A 19,623-nucleotide genomic window follows, 5' to 3' on the forward strand; every position below is an offset into this window, starting at 1 on the left:
GTGTGCCAGATCCATAACGCAGACGGTGTTACCATCCACATTAAGGCAGAAGGGGGTGGAGGGTCCTTGGAAAAGGGAGACACAGTTGTACCTTCTTTGTTCAGGACTTCTGTAGCCCAAACTTCTGATATGTGGAAGCCTTCTTCACACACTCACTGCTGGAGTAGCATGCTTCTGCACACTCTTCCAGCTTGTGTTTGCCAAGAGCTCAAAAGCGAGAGATTCTCAGGGGATGCCCGTTTCCCTGCCTCACAAGGCAGACCTGCCAGCCCTTGTTGGGTGTAGATTTACCAAGTAGGAATCAAATCCGGAAGTGTCACAAAGCGCTGTGCCAATTAGTGTAAATCCACAGGGCAGTCCTTGCTCCCAGCCGTTCCCCCCACCCTCCTCACGCAAGGCTACAGGAGTAGAAAACATTGTACCTTGGAGTCACTTGTTTTTAATTAATGCGCTCCTAAATTGGCACTTTGGGAGAATTGGCTTCTCCCCCACCATTAAGCTGTCACACGTGCGTGATTCCCGCTCTGTAATTTTGTTGCTGTAATTAAGCCGTTGGATCACTTGCTCTTGCGTGGCGTTTGGAGGCTGCTGACTACTTAGGAGTTGCACAAGCCCTTTGATAAGCAGAAGGACTGTAGCTTAGGGGGTAGAGCCCCTGCTTTGCATGCAAAAGTTTCTGGGTTCAATCCCCAGCATCTCCAGGTAGGGCTAAGAAAAGACTCCCTTCCTGCAGCCCTGGAGAGCCACTGCCAGTCAGTGCTGACACTACTGAGCTAGATGGACCAATGGTCTGTCTTGGTATAAGGCCGTTTCCATTGTTCCTGTTTAACTGGCTGGCTAAACCAGATGAGAGTAGCCGATGGGTCTCAAACCCTCGGTGAGTTAGGGACTTCCCCTGCATGCCAAGACAGGCTCTGGCTGATTGAGCGGATGAGACCAATAGTGGGTCCAACAGTCAAGACTGAAGGCAGTTTCTGCATGTGCTATAGCGGGAAGTGGGGGGCAGATGGGGCTCATCCACCTGGGAAGGTAGCCCATCTAGGAGATGAAAAACTCTGCTCCTAAATCTCCGCTGCCTCATGGGACATCTTTGGGAGAAGAAAAGGCTAAGGAGTAAGCCCTCCACAAATTGGGAGCAGAGTCCCTAAGACAGTCGGATGGGACTTTGTATGCCTCCTTCCGGCAACTCCTTCAGCCAAGATGTGTCAAACATATTGCTTTGCTTCCCTTTGGACCACATCAGCAAGGCTAAGGGGGGTCTTATCATCTGGGCAGCCCAGGACCTCCATACATAGTGCCCAGGCTTGCACCCTAGAGAGGTCACTTTGGTGCTGCAAATGCAGCAAAAACACAGCATGACGGATCTCCACAGCCACAGCAGCTGCTGTGATTCTCCAGCAGTTTGACTTCACCCTCACAGGCACGCTCCACTATCTTTCAAGACAGACGGATGCCAGTGTCCTTAATTCTGAACCGTGAGGACTGAACCTGGTTAGGAACAAGTTGCAGCGCAATCGGAGGGCATCTGTTTTGCATGCAGAAGGTCCCACCTTCTGTCCCCAGAGTTGACAAGGCTGAGAATGTCCCCAGTCTGTAACCCTGGAGAGCTGCCTCCAGTCAGCGTAGACCAGAGTTCTTTGGGTAGGACTACACCTCCCATCATCCTTAGCCAGTGTAGCCAATGATTGGGGATGATGGAAGCTGTGGTCCGACAGCACAACGTCCTGAGCTAGATGGACCAGTGGGCTGACGCTGTGCAAGGCTGCTGCGTACCTTCCTAGGAGCATAAATGCTGTCCAGTGCAGCAGATCTCTCGACATGGTGTAAAAATGATTACGAGTGAGGGGAGCTGCGTCTAAAGGATCTCTTGAAAGTGGGAGCCAGGGACAGATCTACATGTGTCATTTATAATGTTAAAAATGCATTGTTAAAATGTGACATCAGAGGGCGCCGCAGAGCAGCGAGCCACCGGCAATGGAAGACTGCTATTAAGCATTATAGAACATGTTTTTTAAAAGAAAACGTTTAGCAGGTCAGTGTAGATCCAGCCCAGGAGAAAGCTGGGTGTGCTTTGAAGTGCAGTAGACCCCTTCAGTTAGTGAGTTGGGATCTACCACAGGTTATGGCGTGGTCCAAGATGGGTAGCAACAAGAGCACTACCACCAGCCAGGTATATGGTAACATATTAGGAAATGGGTCCCCAAATGCATGTTTGGCTAAAAGGTGGGTCCTGAGTCTGATAAGACTGCTGCAATATATGGTCGGACTTTGAAAATAACTTTTGCTTAAAATCAAGATCATTGCTAAATGCACTATTCCATTTCACCTCAAGTTTTGGCATTTTCACACTGCTTACAACTTTTTCTGGGGTTTTCACCCCTCTGGTGGCATCTGGCTGGGTGTGTGACACCTGGAGGCCTCACTCCCATGTCTTCTTTTTTCCTTGCAGATGGTGATGGAGTTTCCTGATAACGTGCTTAACCTTGATGGGCATCAGAACAGTGGGGCGCAGTTAAAGCAGTTCATCCAGGTAGGTTGCTGCCATGCACCTTGAAAGCCGAGCACCAAAACGTTCCCAGTAACGTGATTGCTCTTCTAAGATTGTTTCATTTTTGTTTAAATTGTGCATTCATTTTTTTGTTGCTTTATTGGACAAATGCCGCGGCATGTTTAGTTGCTTTGACCGCAGCAGCAGGAAAAAACCACAAAACATTTCTCCTGTGATTACGATTGTTATAACCGCAACACCAAAACAAAGATTAAGAAAAGAAAAATGTTTCTTTCACAATTGCAAACTTACTGTGTTACAATCAGGGGTGTAAAAAAAAATCTTAGCTTGTGCTGATATTTTTAAAAACCCTATCCATTCTTTATTTTTCTTACTTAACGTTGAATTGTCTTTAGCAGCATGTTTGTTTCTAACATTAAAAAAAAAAATTAATCTCATGAAACATATCAAAACCACATGGACTATTAGAGAGCTAAAAGTTGCTCAGTATAAGCAGAGGCCATACTTTCAGAAATTTGTTCCATCTATATCCTGCTGCTTTAGATCTTAAAAAATAAATTAATTTTTGCATTAAAGCTGATTGCCATGGCTTATTTATGTAGTCACTGCATAGAGGTAATTTTTGGATTTTCCAGAGTTCCATTGGGAGAGGGATTGTTTGTTAAGCCCCTCTAGGAATTGTAGCTCCACGAGAGGACAGGAATTGTTGTTGTTGTTTAGTCGTTTAGTCGTGTCCGACTCTTCGTGACCCCATGGACCAGAGCACGCCAGGCACTCCTGTCTTCCACTGCCTCCCGCAGTTTGGTCAGGCTCATGTTTGTAGCTTCAGCCAACCATCTCGTCCTCTGTCGTCCGGACAGGAATTAGGGATCTCCTAACAACTCTCAGTGCCTCTCAGTAACAAACTACAGTCCCCAGAATCCTTTGGGTGAAGCAACAGCTGTTTAAAGTGAGATGATACTGCTTTAAATGTATCATGTGGATGGAGCCCATGTCTCTTTACAAAAGGTGTTTCAACTGATCACCCTTCTCTGAAACCCTTTTGCTAATGGCAGTGAGTTTTTAGCATGCAAATGAACAAAGAAAAAAGCAGTTTGTGAGGCAGGAGTAAAAGATAAAAACAAACAGGTCAGTTAAATGCAGAACAATATACTGAATAAAGGTGGGGTACAACAAAAAACACCTGTGCTCTTTTGTTTACTGTGGAGCCAAGGAGATACATTTTTGAAGAGAGTGCAGCTTCAGTGTATAGAGTTCTGCATTGCAGTGTAGTGGCTAGTATCAGAGGGACCTGGCAGGCCAGGGTTCAAAATCACCTGTTGACCATGAAGCTCAACTTGGTGACCTGGGGGTCGGTCACTCCCTCTCAGCCTGTCCTTGAGGATGACAAGGAGATGCAGAAGGAACCAAAGCACGCCACCCTGAGCTGCTTGGAGGAAAGGTGGGACAATATAAATGCAATAATGAAGCAGAATAAATTTAATCAGGCCTTTCCAAAAAGAGAGAGAAGAAGGAGCTCATTTCTTTCTTTCTCCCTAGCGGCACAGCATGCTCAAGCAGCAGGACCTGAATATTGCCATGATGGTGACATCGCGCGAAGTCTTGAGTGCTCTCTCTCAGCTTGTCCCCTGCGTTGGCTGCCGCCGGAGCGTGGAGCGCCTCTTCTCTCAGCTCGTGGAGTCGGGGAATCCTGCCCTCGAACCCCTCACCGTCGGGTCCAAGGGAGTCCTCTCTGTCACTCAGAGCTGCATGAGGGATGCGAAGAAGCTCTACACGCTGTTCTACGTGCACGGGTACGCTGAAGGGGGCCGTGTGGCGGTCACTAGTTTGTGGGCTGGCTTAGGGCTGAATCATAGAATTGGCAGGAGCTGGCTCCGAGCAATGGGAGCTCACCCTGTCGTGGGGATTCGAACCGCCGACCTTCTGATCGGCAAGTCCTAGGCTCTGTGGTTTAACCCACAGTGCCACCCGCGTCCCTAATACTAATACTAATGCTAATGCTCAGCCGTAAATTAATTATGCAGCGGGCATCTGCAATATCTTCTATACCTCTCTGTGGCATTTTTTTTTAAAGGTCCAAGTTAAATGAAATGATTGATGCGATTCCGAAAAGTAAGAAGAACAAGAGATGCCAGCTGCACTCCTTGGACACGCACAAGCCCAAGCCCTTGGGGTAAGTTCTTCAGAAGCAGCAGGAGCCAGAAAGGCCACGAGCAGGAGGGGTGGCACTTTCCCAGTCAAGGGGCTTTGTAAGCTGCTGGAAGCAGGGCAGCAAGGAAGGAGGGCGGAAGAAGCAGGGCAGCTGAAATGTGCAAGGTTTAACACACATTTTAAGAAGCATGGCCATACGCGGATGCTCTGTTAAAGTACCCAGAATAGTTCTGGGACATCCTAAAAGCGCGGGTATGAAAAGCAAAGCAGTGTGTCTCATTATATTGTAGCTTTATGTTGTGAACCGCTCCACGGATGGAGGGCAATAATACAAATTTAATTGATCATCCCACCTTCCAGCTTTTGGGTGGCAGGGTGGGGTAGAATTTAATAAGTCATTATAAACCTAAGTAGAAACTGCCCCCCCGGCAAATGTGACTCTAGAAAGACAAGCCTAATCTGGTAGCCTGACCTGAGCTGTTTTGCTTAGAAGTCCTCCGAAATAAGAGTATAAAGAGAGCTCTGCTGAATCAGAGCAAAGAGTCCTGCATAGTGGCCAACCAGATGCCTCTTCCGGGAAGCCCAAAGCAGGACTTGACTGCATCAGATCACTCCTCCCTGGTTGCGATTTCCAGCAAGTGGTACTCTGAGGCATATGGCCTCGCACAGTGGAGACAGAGCGTAGCTGCCGAGGCTGTTGCAGCAGACCTCGAATAACAGGCTCATGGAAAAGTAGGTCTTTGGTCTGCTTCAAAAGTATCTTTTATTCAAAGGGGTGTGGGCTTTTGTCTCCCCACCCCACCCCAAAATACTGCTATGATGCTAGATCAGCCTCCCACAACCTGGTGCTCTCAGACTGCAGTTCCTGGTGCTGGCTGGGACAGGTGAGATTGGCAATCCCAAACTCTGTTGTCCTGGCTGGGGCTATTGGCAGCTGTCCTCCAAAACATCTGCAAGGCACCAAGTGTGTAAGGCTGCATTAGATCTTACGGTTTGCTCCTGGGTTGGAAGGAAATCATTCCATTCGATGTGGGGCTTTTAAATGAATGAGGTTCCCTTGCTTTCCCCCAGTCCCCAAGAGCTGGGGCAAACTAACAACTATTATTATTATTATTATTATTATTATTATTATTATTATTATTATTATTTTATTTATACCCTGCTCATCTGGCTGGGTTGCCCCAGCCACTCGGGGCAGTTTCGAACAGATTAAAAACATAAAACATCAAATATTGAAAACTTCACTAGGAGGCCATTCCACAGGACGGGCGCCCCAACTGAGAAGGCCCTCTCCCTGGTGGTTATTATTATTATTTATTAGATTTATATAATGCCCTTCATAACAAGATCTCAGGGTGGTTCACAGAGTAAAAATACCAAGTTAAAAACACATATTGCAGTGAGGGAAATGGTAGAAGGCCCTTGGAGTTGGATCTCAGTGTCCGGGCTGGATGACGGGGGGTGAAGCCATTTAGGGCTTTCAGGGTCAGCAGTAGCAGCCCTTTGAATGGTGCTCCTAAGGATCAAGAGAGTTGTTGTGCCCACTGACGTAGCCGCTGAATTCTTGTCTTAACACTGTGTGCTGCAGCGAAGGGAACGGTAGCGCCCTGAGTGCAGAGAAGTTAGGTGCAGATAAAAGAAGTAGTGAAGACGACAGGAAGGAGAGCAGGTGTAGGATCACTTTCTACTATGGACCTTTCCAAGGAGCAGCCAGGTAAAGGGAACCGGCGGCAGCTGGGCTCCGGGCGCGGCGTGTTCCCGTTGCCTCCAGCCCTCCACACTTGGGGCGGCTTCGTTCTGCTTTAACCCGCGCCGCTTTCCCCTCCTCCCCTGCAGGGGTTGCTGGATGGACGTGTGGGAGCTGATGTCTCAGGAGTGCAGAGACGAAGTAGTTTTAATCGACTCCAGCTGTCTGTTAGAAACATTAGAAACTTACCTCCGGAAACACAGGTGAGCGAATGGAAAAGTGTGTTTTCTTAGCGTGGCACTCGAGTCTCTTACCTCTCTCTGTCCAGCAAAGTTGCTCCAAAGGTGGGTTTTTGTTTTTTTAAAAAACGGCTTATATGCATGTGTGAAATCTCGGCCAGTTTCTGAAGCTCCTTAGAGTTCATGTAACATATTTTTGCGTCAGCAGCTAAGCAGCTTACGGGGCCCTTCCTGGAGGGGCACACTGCTGAGGGAGAGGGGGGAACGGGGCTCCCAGACGGCTTGAATATTTAGCTTTTGTACAAAGCTTGCACTGAGGTTATACCATGTTGTATCAAGCATTTCCCTGTGGTACCATGTGGTGTAGTGGTTGGAGCATTAAACCGAGACCTAGGAGACCAGGGTTCAAATCCCCGCTCAGCCCCAAAGCGCTCACTGGGTTACCTCAGGCCTAGCTGTTCATTCTCAGCCTAATTTATCTCACAGGTTTGCTGTGAGGGGAAAATGGGGAGGAATCGGAAACATATGGGCCTTGAACTCTCTGGGTGGGCTGTAAATGTAATAAACAAATACTGCTTCTTGACATTGTACTTAATGTAAAAAGTCTGAAATGTTTTAAAAGGTGAGTTATGCACAAGCTCCAAATCAGCTTTAACTGTGTAATCCAATTTTTCCCAGTACAGTGGTACCTTGGGTTAAGTACGTAATTCGTTCCGGAGGTCCGTTCTTAACCTGAAACTGTTCTTAACTTGAAGCACCACTTTAGCTAGTGGGGCCTCCTGCTGCCGCCGCACCGCCAGAGCACGATTTCTGTTCTCATCCTGAAGCAAAGTTCCTTAACCTGAAGCACTATTTCTGGGTTAGCAGAGTCTGTAACCTGAAGCGTATGTAACCTGAAGCCTATGTAACCCGAGGTACCACTGTATGTGGTTTGCATCCAGCCTGACAATAGTGGCGGCTTGGAAGCCCCCTAACAATTCTTCTTTTACATCCGGCACAGTCTGAGACTGGATGAAACCCCTGCTTAAAAGCATGCTGGGTGAAGAAGATGAGCAGAAGCCGGTCCCTGTAGGACCCAGATGCATTAAAACGACACACAGGGGGTTGTATCTGAGTGTGTCCTATGGGCCAGTGCGCCTTATAGGGCGAAAAATACGGTAATAGTGATTTAGATAAGATTTCTTGAGATGTATACTTGGGCTCCCTAATTCAATCAAGTATGAGACGATGTATGCAGAATTATGTATACACATGATGGAATATTGGGTGTGGACTAGCACTATAAAACACTGGCTGCGCTGCCATTTTCATTCCCAGCCGTTGAGTCCGCTTTCCAGTTTACTTAAGGACTCCTATAAATCCAGATGGCTCCAACTCATACCCAGCTAAATTAGATATTTTGGTATTGACTTGGAATTATTGTATAATTCTAGTGAGCAATATATTTATCACAATATCCAAATTAGATTAAGGGATATTGAAAAACAAAACATTAAGTCAGCTGTAAATAAAATCTGCTCCCCCAGGGTCTATGGTTTAAATACACCCAGTAACAGGATCACTTATATCTCAAAGTTAATAATTCCAGCCCAACGCAGGGCATTTATGTTGGCCCGACTGAATGTTTTCCCCTCAGCTTTTGTTAAGGGCAGATATTTATACATCCCTAGAAATGATAGACACTGCGGATGTTATTTGAATGTGCCGGACACTGTAGAACACGTTATTTTCTACTGTCTACTGTACAACCAGCTGCGTAAATGCGTGTTATCCGCCTTTTTGGGTAGTTTAACATCATGGTGCAATGAAAATATCAGAGTCTACCTGTCTGATATTAATCCGGAGGTACCTGCAAGGGTGGCTAAGTCTCTGTCAATAGTATCTCTTGGAGTGGTAAATGGCACGGTTTAGCGGGAAGACAATGAAATGAAAAATTTATGTTACTATACAGTGGTACCTCGGGTTACATACGCTTCAGGTTACATACACTTCAGGTTACAGACTCCACTAACCCAGAAATAGTGCTTCAGGTTAAGAACTTTGCTTCAGGATGAGAACAGAAATCGTGCCCTGGTGGCGCGGCAGCAGCAGGAGGCCCCATTAGCTAAAGTGGTGCTTCAGGTTAAGAACAGTTTCAGGTTAAGAATGGACCTCCGGAACGAATTAAGTACTTAACCGGAGGTACCACTGTATATCTTGCCTGGCTGTTTCTTTGTATATATTTTAAAATTTGTGTATATTTTAAGATGGTCTATATCTGTAATGCCTAATAAAGGTTTGGAGAAAGAAAGCTGCTGCTAGTCAGTGTTGACAGTGCTGGCCTAGATGGCTGGACTACGCTGAATCCAGCTTCCTCTTTCCCTGTGTACAAATCCTTCATCCTCCAACCAGAGACAGGCCTTTACATAGATGACATGTCCCCTTTCCCCTTTGCAAACAGGTTTTGCACCGACTGCAAGAACAAAGTCCTGCGGGCTTACACCATCCTTATTGGCGAGCTGGACTGCAGCAAAGAGAAGGGCTACTGTGCCGCTCTCTACGAGGGGCTGCGCTGCTGTCCCCACGAGCGCCACATCCACGTGTGCTGCGAGACCGACTTCATCGCCCACCTCCTTGGCCGAGCCGAACCCGAGTTCGCAGGAGGGTATGAGTATGTAATTTGCTAGAGTGGGCTATCTAGCACTTTTGCTTCCTTTTGAAACATATTTTTTTCCCTTTTTACTGAATGTATATTTCAGATATATACATGTGGTATGCGTGCCTCTCTTCCATCTCTCTCTGCTGCATTGTTGACCCTTTTGCGGGCAGACAAGCTCACCTTGCTCTCGCAAGCGCTGCTTCCGAGTTACGTGTGTGTGTGTTTGCAGTGTCTTCTGGGCCCTAACTTGGTGTCTTGACTTGCAGGCAAACCTCTAGCTTTGTTTATTTGCATCTATTTTTAACCAGCCCTTCACCTTGCGGTCCCAGGGCTGCTTATACACACAGCTCAGCGCAATTACAACATGCACCCTGGCTGCCTGTCCATGGCCGAGCCAGAGTCAAGGTCCTTGTATTAATTTACAAAGCCCCAATCGAGTTGCCTTGCCCAAACTCTTATATCCCAGCTTGATCGCGGAAATCACCTTCAGGAGTGTTGCTGGTCATTCCCCCAAGTTGGAAAGGCTCCTCTGACATGGACACAAAACTAAAACTGTTCATTGCCACCAGGCTTATGCGGACAACTAAGAAAAAACGTTTTCCGCAACAGTCAGCTGGTGGTATTAATTTTTGCATGGTTTTTCTTAATTGCATTACAATTGTTGCACATCACATACATGTTTCTAAATGAAACTGCAATACCCCGGTATTCTTATAGATAGATAGAGGTACTTAACGCATGAAATGGGAAGGATATTCTGATCTCCCCACCCCTGAAGGCCTGTGCAAGAAATGTGTACAATGAGGCAAGATGTGCCTTTGGGTAGTTTTTAAAATGGTTGTCCGCTTGCTGACTGACGAAATAGGAGTTTGCTGGATGAGGCCAGTGGCCCATCTAGCCCAGCAACCTGTTTTCACAGCAGCTAACCGGGTGCCCAAATGGGAATCTCAAATGCAGGACCCAAATTTCCATCAACTGGTATTCAAAAGAATTACTGCCTCCAGTTTTACTTAGGAATATTGACATGCTGCACAAAACTAGCTCCAGGGGGGTTATTATTTGTTATGGTATGTATTTTTGTGTTTTTATATTGTAAATAGCCCTGTGATCTTTGGATGAAGGGCAGTCTGGAAATTTAATAAATAATATTATAGGTCTACAACCGCAGATTCTCTCTCTCAAAATATAATTGGACAGCTCCTCCTGTCATACCTCTTGTTCCGTTACGTTAAAACAAGTGTTATTTGTACCCCCGCTTTAAAAAGAAAGAAAGAAATGGTGTGGAATGCCTTTCTGTCGTTTTACCTGCAGCAGGGAAATAGATCTAGCAGAAGGCATTATTTCATCCTCCTCTAATCATTAAGTTGAGCAAGTGAATTCCACATTTCCACCCTCCTCCATGCTTGCTTGCAACTAGGTTAGGAGTGCAAGAAGAGAAGTTTTTAAATTACATTTTTTGAGCTTAGGTGCACTTGTTTGGGATAGCTTTAGTTGTCAGCTAATGAGTGTGCATGCCTCTCTCAGCTGGTTGCTGGGCAGTTTTCTCTTTGCAAAGCGGCTTCAGCAATTGCGGTTGTGAATTGGTTGCTGTGATTTCCTCCACATGCTGGGTTGCAAGAACAGGAAACCCAAAGTATTTCTGTGTGTGCTCTGAGAACGTGTAGAAACCTAGGCCAAGCAATTTGCTAGCGGGGTTCTCCTCTGCATAGGTGACGGTGCAATGAATGCCATTTTTTATCTGTGTGTGTTTTCTGGCATCTTAGCCTGCATGTGGCATAAACTTCATTACAACTAGATGATGCTACTCAATACCTTTCCGGGCTCCAGTTTATCTCCACTCAGCTGTGTGGCTCTTTGCAAGACCTGGCAGTTGGCTGACCATCGGCACTTTTGCAGAGATTTCCAAAGCCTCCACAGATTGCCAGGGCTTCAAAATGCTGCACACAGCTCTCTGCAAGCCGTTACGTCAGGCGATTGACAGCTCTGCAGACCCGCACACATGTCAAAAAGTAGCCTGTAGGGATGGGGGAGATAAAACAGGGATGTGGAGGCTGGTTGACTGCTTAACGGGCGCTGAATTGCACCTTGATGAACAGGTGTACCCACAATTGATTTGCTTGGGCGTAACTCCCAAAGACGGACGGGGGTGGCGCTGTGGTTTAAACCACAGAGCCTAGGACTTGCCGATCAGAAGGTTGGCGGTTCGAATCCCTGCGACGGGGTGAGCTCCCATTGCTCGGTCCCTGCTCCTGCCAACCTAGCAGTTCAAAAGCACGTCAAAGTGCAAGTAGATAAATAGGTACCACTCTGGCGGGAAGGTAAACGGCGTTTCCGTGTGCTGCTCTGGTTTGCCAGACGCAGCTTAGTCATGCTGGCCACATGACCCGGAAGCTGTACACCGGCTCCCTCGGCCAATAAATTGAGATGAGCGCCGCAACACCAGAGTCGGTCACAACTGGACCTAATGGTCAGGGGTCCCTTTACCTTTACCTTTACCTTTAACTCCCAAAGACACAAAACATCTGTGGTTGTAGTCTTTGTCTGCAATTCACATTGCTGTTTGATCTGCGCGTTATAAGAATTTAGGCTTTAAGACAAAGACCCTGCCCATTTGGTCTGTGAGGCTGTTTAGGCCAGGCCAGGCCCACTCTACACCTGATACCATATGATGCCAGATGTAGGGACCCTCAGTCAAAGCCTCATGCACCGGCAGCCACCTGGTTGTAGAGGCTTGCACAGCACTGTGGTGTCAGATGCGTGAGTCAAAGGTGGCCTGTGGAACAAATCCACATCCCATATCCCTCTTTGGAGGTGCTTCGGAGACACTGTCCACCACTGCCCCATTTCCACTCCGCATCACAATCTGTTTTCGTTTTAAAGTCTCCGTCATTTTCAAAAGCAGCCTGCCATGTGACATTGGAGGACCACTTGCTGTTTTGAGAGGCAGACAACTGAGGCACAGCCCTGCTGGGCACACTAAGCGGATGGTGTAGACCCCCGGATCTAAGACTTGTATCAAGAATGCAAAGGGAGGGCCAGGTCTCAATCTGATGCTTGGAATGACAAACCCTGCACTATCCGAGTACTTGGCTCTTTACAGTTTTAATTCTGATTGGTACAGATGCTTTTTTTTAATGGTTCTCAATATTATTACTATTACACACCCCTAAATCTGGTGCTTTCCCCACCACCAAAGATCGTAAGCGCATCAAAAGAGCCCTTGATCAGACCCAAAGCTTGCTGTTCCCAGAGTGGCCAACCAGTCAGATATCTGCATCGCTCCCAGTTCTAATCCAAAATACAGCGGCGGCAAAGAAGTCGCTCCCATGTGTGTCTTATGTAGGAAAAAAACCATGGGACTGATTGGACTCTGTGAAATTCATCCCCACTGGGAAGGCTCCCACTCCAACTCTGCCTATGAGGCCAGCATAGCTCCTGGAATAGATAAGAGAGGAATCAGGACTGCTTTGAGAACATGCCTGTCTTAGACCATGTCAGAATCATAAGTTGGTTCTGAGCATGCTCAGAGCTGTTTCTTTGAAGGCCAGAGCTGGTATTCAGAAACGTACCACCTTTGACACTGGAGGTAGGGCATAGCCATCGCGACCAGTAGCCATGAGTTAAAAGTATTTAGAGGCAGCTTTTTAAAAAGCATTTTGCAACAAGAGCAATATAGCTGGCCCCCTGGTAGCCGTCCTGAGGTTTTACACTGGCAAATAAACCTCTGGTCCTTTCCCTGTTCCAAAAATGGCTTCTAAAGCAGACTTGAGTTGCAGAAGATCTGCCCAAGGCTGGCAGATCGGGAGGAACTCCCCCCCCCCCATTAACAACTCTCGTTAACCCTTTAACCCTCCAGGCGAAGGGAGAGACATGCAAAGACAATCGACATCGCCCAAGAGGAGGTCCTGACTTGCTTGGGGATCCATCTTTACGAACGGCTGCACCGCATCTGGCAGAAGCTGAGGGCGGAGGAGCAGACTTGGCAGATGCTGTTCTACCTTGGCGTCGATGCTTTGCGCAAAAGTTTCGAGGTACTGAGAAAGACAGGGTGGATTTTCCCCACTTGCCTGCAACTAAGGTTTTAAGAGCTGTTGGAGAAGACTCGAGTTCAAAAGTTGAGCGTATAATGTGTGGGGCGGAGAGAGAGAGAGAGAGAGAGAGAGTGTTGCTGCATTTTGGGCTGAGAAGATGTCCTAATAGTTGCTTTGGGGAAAGAAAGTCTTAAAAGAAAACCAAGTCTCCCTTTGGCTCCCAGGCTCACGCAACTGAGAATTTCCTCCTCTCTTTCTTTCCTGCACAGATGGCCGTGGAAAGAGTCCAGGGCATCAGCCGGCTGGAGCAGCTCTGCGAGGAGTTCTCCGAAGAGGAGCGGGTGCGAGAACTCAAGCAGGAGAAGAAGCGCCAGAAGCGCAAGAATCGGAGAAAAAATAAGTGTGCGTGCGAGATCCCCGCTCCCTTGCAAGGGGTGGAGGAGAAGGAGAGGAGCCAGGAGAAGGTAAGTGCTGGCCTTCCAACTGTGTACATCCACTCCTTGGGTCCGGAAAGGAACCTGCAACCCACGCCGTTGTTTCAGAAGGGTTATATGAGATCTGAAGGGCACCGCAGCCAGCAACCTGCTGCATTTTGGACCCCTTGAAGATTCCGTGTCACCTTCAAGGGCAGCCCCACGTAGAGCCCAGTGCAGTAATCCAGCCTGGAATTTACCAGAGCACGGAGTACAGAGGCCAAGTCAGTTCTGCCTAACAGGGGCTGTAGCTAGCGAACCAGCCATAGCTGGAAAAAGGCGCTCCTAGCCCCCAAGGTCACCTCAGCCTTTAGCAACAGTGTTGGATCTAGAGGCACCAGGTTGGCAAACACTGCTGTTGCAGCAGATCTGTCTTAACAGACATAGGGATCTCTAATTCTCAAAATGTTTCAAAATATGCTGCTACAGTATATTTTTCTGTTCTGAGATTTATACTGTAGTTTTTCATTTAATATTGCAGTGCTTTGTAATTCTCAGTTTCTTTGTTTGCTGTATTTCATCACTGTTTGGTAAACTGCTTAGAGACCGCCTCTAAATTTCAAGCGGTATGTAAATACCTTATAAACAAATAAACCACCCGGCCTGCCTGCGTTGAGAAAAGGAATTCCTCAAATGACATTTTTAATTTGGTTGCACAGGCTTGTCGCTGGTTGAGTCCAGGCCCCTCTCTTGCCCTCTGTCCTTCAGTTGGCCTCCATGTTTTCCCTCTCGTCCTCCAGGAAAACTTCTTGGAAAGCGGTTGCAAAGCCTGTGGAAGCACAGAGGAGAGAGACAGCTGCATCGAGGTCATTGTGACCAACGAAAACACTTCCTGCACTTGTCCCACTGCTGGCACTTTACTGGGTTCACCCAAAATAAAGAAAGGTATGTTGTTTGAATTTGGTGGGATTCGTCTTGGGGAAAAAACCCCTCAAGCAGTAAAACTTCAGCACTGTTCCTCTTGATCCTCAGCTCTGATGCATTTTGAGCTGGTCTGCGCTCTTTAGGGAACCCTTCTACACTGAAATATGGAAACGAATGTTTTGCAACACGCTGTGGGTTAAACCACAGAGCCTAGGACTTGCCAGTCAGAAGGTTGGCGGTTCGAATCCCCGCGACGGGGTGAGCTCCCGTTGCTCGGTCCAGCTCCTACCAACCTAGCAGTTCAAAAGCACGTCAAAGTGCAAGTAGATAAATAGGTACCACTCCGGCAGGAAGGTAAACGACATTTCCGTGCACTGCTCTGGTTCGCCAGAAGCGGCTTAGTCATGCTGGCCACATGACCCGGAAGCTGTACGCCGGCTCCCTCGGCCAATAAAGCAAGATGAGTCCTGCAAGCCCAGAGTCGGTCACGACTGGACCTAATGGTCAGGGGTCCCTTTACCCTCTACCTTTATGCTTACTAGGGGCTGCTCACCAACCCACCAGTCCTTCCCTCACAACTCTCCCTCCACAGCTCACACCAAACCCCCACCACCACCTTCTCTTGCAAGCAAGCGACTCTGAATTGCCTCCCACCCCCCTCCTTTAAATGTCATTCCTCAGCAGCTCACCTGGTCTGTCCAACACGTGCGCCAGCCATTCTGTCATCATGCTGCAGTTAGCACGGCCACCTACTGGCAGACCAGAGAACTACAACATGATACTTACAGAAATAAGAGTACAGTGGTACCTTGGTTCCCGAACGGCTTAGTTGTCGAACAAATCGGCTCCCGAATGCCGCAAAGCTGGAAGTAAGTGTTCTGGTTTGCGAAATTTTTTTTGGAAGCCGAACATCCAATGCAGCTTCCACTTGAGTTCATGAAGCTCCTGCAGCCAATCGGAAGCCCCACCTTGGTTTTTGAACAGTTTCGGGTGTCGAACGGACTCCTGGAATGGATTAAGATCGAGAACCGAGGTACCACTGTACATACAAAGTGAACTGAAAACACTCCGTGTGTTGTATGCTACCTCCAGCACATGCCCTTTAAAACACCTCATTTAAAGTACCATAGTCATTTATAAAGTTTGCAACAGATCCATTCCTTGATTTAGACCAGGATTCCAAAATGCTTTGTGTAAGACTAGATGATGATGATGATTACTACTATTAGTAGTATTCTCTTGTACCCCACCCCTCTGGCTGGGTTGCCCCAGCCACTCCAGGCAGCTTCCAACTGTGTATAAAGGAACACACCCCCAAAATCAAAAGTTTCCTGAATCAGGGCTGCCTTCAGATGTCTGCAGTATGAGGGATTAGCTCTATTAAAATATAGGAGGGCATGATATTTTCAAAAGTTAGTGTTTTTCTTCAGAACTATTGTTCTTACTGGTATACAGATGTAAAAAAATAAAACAATATCCACAGAATACTCTCAGCCTTGATGCTACACAATGTGTTTTCGCTCTGCTGAGCAATCCCCTTTTCCCCTTCCTCTCTCTGTTCCTCCCTTCTAGGTTTATCTGCACATTGCAATGGCAGCGATTGTGGCTACTCCTCCAGCATGGAGGGCAGCGAAACGGGGTCGAGGGAGGGCTCGGACATCGCTTGCACCGAAGGGATTTGCAACCACGACGAAAACGGTAGGTCTGGTGCAAAACGGCGTGGGGCAGGGGGGTAGGATATACCTGCACCCCCCCCCCTGAGGCCATGGGACTCCGACTCCCATCAGCCCTGGCTGGGCAGGGACCGGAGGCAAAAGCAAGCAGAGCAATGCCATGTAAACTTTGTAGAGTAGCTTCCCTCCCCCTCTTTCTATTTTCCTTTTTTCTTCTGTGATGGAACTCCTATTTGGGGACTTCCCTGGCTTTTTCTGGCCCACGTAGGACCACTTTGGATAGTTAGCCTTGGTGAAGACTTGACGTTTTCATCCGCAAAAAACGTTTTTGAGTTTCTGCTGAAATGAGGCTGCGTTTTAATGTTGTATTTTAATCCTATTTTTCAAGTTGTATTTTAATCAATTGTTTTTATATTTGGTGTTAGCCACCCTGAGCCCAGCCTTGGCTGGGAAGGGCGGGGTATAAATACAATTTATTATTGTTATTATTATTATTCTACACACATGCACACACCCCTCTCGACCATCCAGGCAAGCCAAGAGGACAGGCAAGCATTGATTGAGGGTGCAGTGTGGGGCCTGTGTGTCTCCTGGGAACAGCCCCATGGGCCAGAGAGAAAGCGATCTGGAGGGTTGTGCTTGGCCCAGGCTTTCTTTTTTATTAAAGTGGACCACCTTCTGCCTGGCAGGTGATGACCCCTGCCTCCATCGCTGCGAGGACAAGGAGGAGGACGGGGACAGCTGTGTGGAGTGCTGGGCAAATTCGGAAGACAACAACATGAAAGGCAAGAGCAAGAAGAAGAAAAAGAAAAGCAAGAAGGGCGAGGCCGAACATGTAAGTCTTGAGGTTTTCTCAGGGAGTCTGCTCTGGAAGGCCACGTGCTGCTTCCGCAGCCCAATGTCATCTAGGGGAAGCCAAACCAAATCCAATGAATGCATTTTCATTTCGTCACATTTTTGTCCCGCTTTCCCTCCAAGGAGCTCAAGGTGACATACGTCCTTCTCCCCCACCCCATTTAATTCCCATCACAACCCTGCGAGGTGCAGGTTAGGCTGAAAATGAGCAACCTGCCCAAGGTCACCAGCAAGCTTCATGCCATAACCAGGTTGCCCTTCCCCTCCCCTGCTCCTGCCCCATTTCGGTGAGTGGCAGCAGAGCCGCTGCCAGGAGGGTGACTCCACGCGCATCGCCAGTTGCTCCTAATTTGGGTGCAGGTATAAATGAGTAAGGGATGCGGGTGGCGCTGTGGGTTAAACCACAGAGCCTAGGACTTGCCAGTCAGAAGGTTGGCGGTTCAAATCCCTGCAACGGGGTGAGCGCCCGTTGTTCGGTCCCTGCTCCTGCCAACCTAGCAGCTCAAAAGCACGTCAAAGTGCAAGTAGATAAATAGGTACCACTCCGGCAGGAAGGTAAACGACATTTCCGTGCACTGCTCTGGTTCGCCAGAAGCGGCTTAGTCATGCTGGCCACATGACCCGGAAGCTACACGCAGGCTCCCTCGGCCAATAAAGCAAGATATGCGCCGCAACCCCAGAGTTGTCCGCGAGTGGACCTAATGGTCAGGGGTCCCTTTACCTTTACCTATAAATGAGTAACCCTCCCTTCCTTCCCTGGACACGGGTTTCCGGCTTCAGATCCAAAAGTTGAGCAACTGCGCCGTAGACCCGAGTAGCCACGAGAGCTCTGGCAACGCCACGCACATGGAGTTCCACCGGGACAAGACCAAAGACCCGCACACCGACACCTGCTGCCGCGCAGAGAAGGGTGGGCAGCCGTGGTTGGAGCACAGGAAAACGGCGCTGTCGTGCGCAGAACTTCCAGAGGCAGCCTCCGCTCCAGATTCTGGGAAAGGTGCCAAGAGCTTGGTGGAACTCCTCGTAAGTAGCCGGAGAGGCTTTTCTGGGTGGATGGGGGTGCCGAGAGGGCTGCGTTGGTTTGCCTCTTAGCTGCCGAGCCGTCCTCAAAGCTTTGGCTGCTGAAGTGTTGAGCCTTAAGCAACTTGGGCTAGCTAAAATGCCAAGGGGTGGGAGACGTCCAGCCCGGGGGCCGAATGCAGCCCGTCAGGCCTCCCCAGTTGGCCCACCAGGCTGTTTTGCGAGAACTGCACCCTTACCTGATGATGCTCCAAGTGAGTTTCTGGTTGTTCTTTGGTGAAGCAAAGCACACTCCCAGCGCCCATGGAGCAGCGGTTTAGACCGTGGCGAGTTTCCTAGGCCCAGTCACCGGCTCCTCAAATATTGGCTCTGTATTTTGAATAAGAATATAAGACAAGCCTGCCGGGTCAGGCCAGTGGCCCATCTAGTTCCAGCATCCTGTCCTCACAGTGGCCAAGCTGATGGCCAGTCGCTATCGATAGCCCTCTCCTTCTCCATGAATTTGTTCCATCTTCTTTTGAAGCCACACAAGTTGTTGGCTCTCACTGCCTCCGGGGGAGTGAATTCTGTAGTTTAACTATGCGCTGCTTGAAAAAACAGTTTTATCTGTCCTAAGCCTTCCAACATTCATCTGAAGAAGGTGGTGGGGCTTTCCTTCTCTGGGGGTTTCTAACCAGAGGTCAGGTGGCAATCTGTCAGGGATTCTGTAGATAACGATTCCTGCATTGGATCAGATTCCCTGGCCGGGGGGGGGGGGAATCCCTTCTGACTCTACCTTTCTGTTACTTTTAGCGGGTCCACTCTGAATAGGACTAACATAGAACGCCACCTGTTAAGTTTAAGAAACGGGCAGAAAGTAGGGTTGAGATCTGCGTGTCCTTTTTTTCATCTTCCTCCACCGCCTCTTCTCATTTGCAGGATGAATCCGAATGCACTTCCGACGAGGAAATCTTCATCTCGCAAGACGAGATCCAGTCGTTCATGGCGAACAACAAGTCTTTCTACAGCAATAGAGAGCAGTACCGCCAGCACCTGAAGGAGAAATTTAACAAATACTGCCGCTTGAACGATCACAGGAGGCCAGTTTGTAGCGGCTGGCTGACGACAGCCGGAGCGAACTAAACCCAATAAAATTAGCTCTGTCTTTCAATGAAATCTTTTGAGACGACTACTGCGCCTTTTCTGTCTTCGAAAACAAAACACTTTCTTTAGCAACTAAACAAAAATCTTACCTTTAAAAAATCAATGTGGCTTTCTGTTTCCTTTCGTTCTTTTTCTCTCTCTGATGTCCCCACTCCTGTGCAGGAGGCTGGTGGAGGTGATAACTTTTAATTTTGGGTTTCTTCCCCCTCCCACCCCTCCTGGCACCCCGTTTCAGGCTTGGATCTTTAGTTTTGGCTAGATTGAGGCAAGCCCTTAGACCTTCATAATTTAAGCCATTTCTGTCTCTCTGTCTCTCTCTTTCTCTCTGTCTTTTCATTCA

The 19,623-nt window shown here is 48.1% G+C and overlaps 1 protein-coding gene across 7 annotated transcripts in view; it reads left to right on the top strand.

The window, feature by feature from the left end:
• GGNBP2 (gametogenetin binding protein 2) overlaps window positions 1-19,295 on the top strand; it is a 30,738-nt gene extending 11,443 nt beyond the window's left edge. For 4 of the 7 annotated variants that reach the window (XM_082200805.1, XM_082200806.1, XM_082200809.1 and 1 more), the window contains exons 3-15: window positions 2,450-2,530; window positions 4,049-4,302; window positions 4,584-4,682; window positions 6,249-6,374; window positions 6,497-6,610; window positions 9,027-9,236; window positions 13,081-13,255; window positions 13,525-13,719; window positions 14,469-14,613; window positions 16,165-16,290; window positions 16,955-17,100; window positions 17,901-18,143; window positions 19,059-19,295. In XM_082200805.1, the coding sequence (XP_082056931.1) occupies window positions 2,450-2,530; window positions 4,049-4,302; window positions 4,584-4,682; window positions 6,249-6,374; window positions 6,497-6,610; window positions 9,027-9,236; window positions 13,081-13,255; window positions 13,525-13,719; window positions 14,469-14,613; window positions 16,165-16,290; window positions 16,955-17,100; window positions 17,901-18,143; window positions 19,059-19,262 (2,118 nt within the window). In that variant the 3' untranslated portion in view covers window positions 19,263-19,295. The remainder of the gene's footprint in view (window positions 1-2,449; window positions 2,531-4,048; window positions 4,303-4,583; window positions 4,683-6,248; window positions 6,375-6,496; window positions 6,611-9,026; window positions 9,237-13,080; window positions 13,256-13,524; window positions 13,720-14,468; window positions 14,614-16,164; window positions 16,291-16,954; window positions 17,101-17,900; window positions 18,144-19,058) is intronic. The other 3 variants (XM_082200807.1, XM_082200810.1, XM_082200811.1) reach the window with 3 other exon arrangements.
• Window positions 19,296-19,623: the final 328 nt, after the last annotated feature.

The sequence above is a fragment of the Podarcis vaucheri genome (genome assembly GCF_965113315.1).
Source record: "Podarcis vaucheri genome assembly, chromosome: 15".
NCBI lineage: Eukaryota > Metazoa > Chordata > Lepidosauria > Squamata > Lacertidae > Podarcis > Podarcis vaucheri.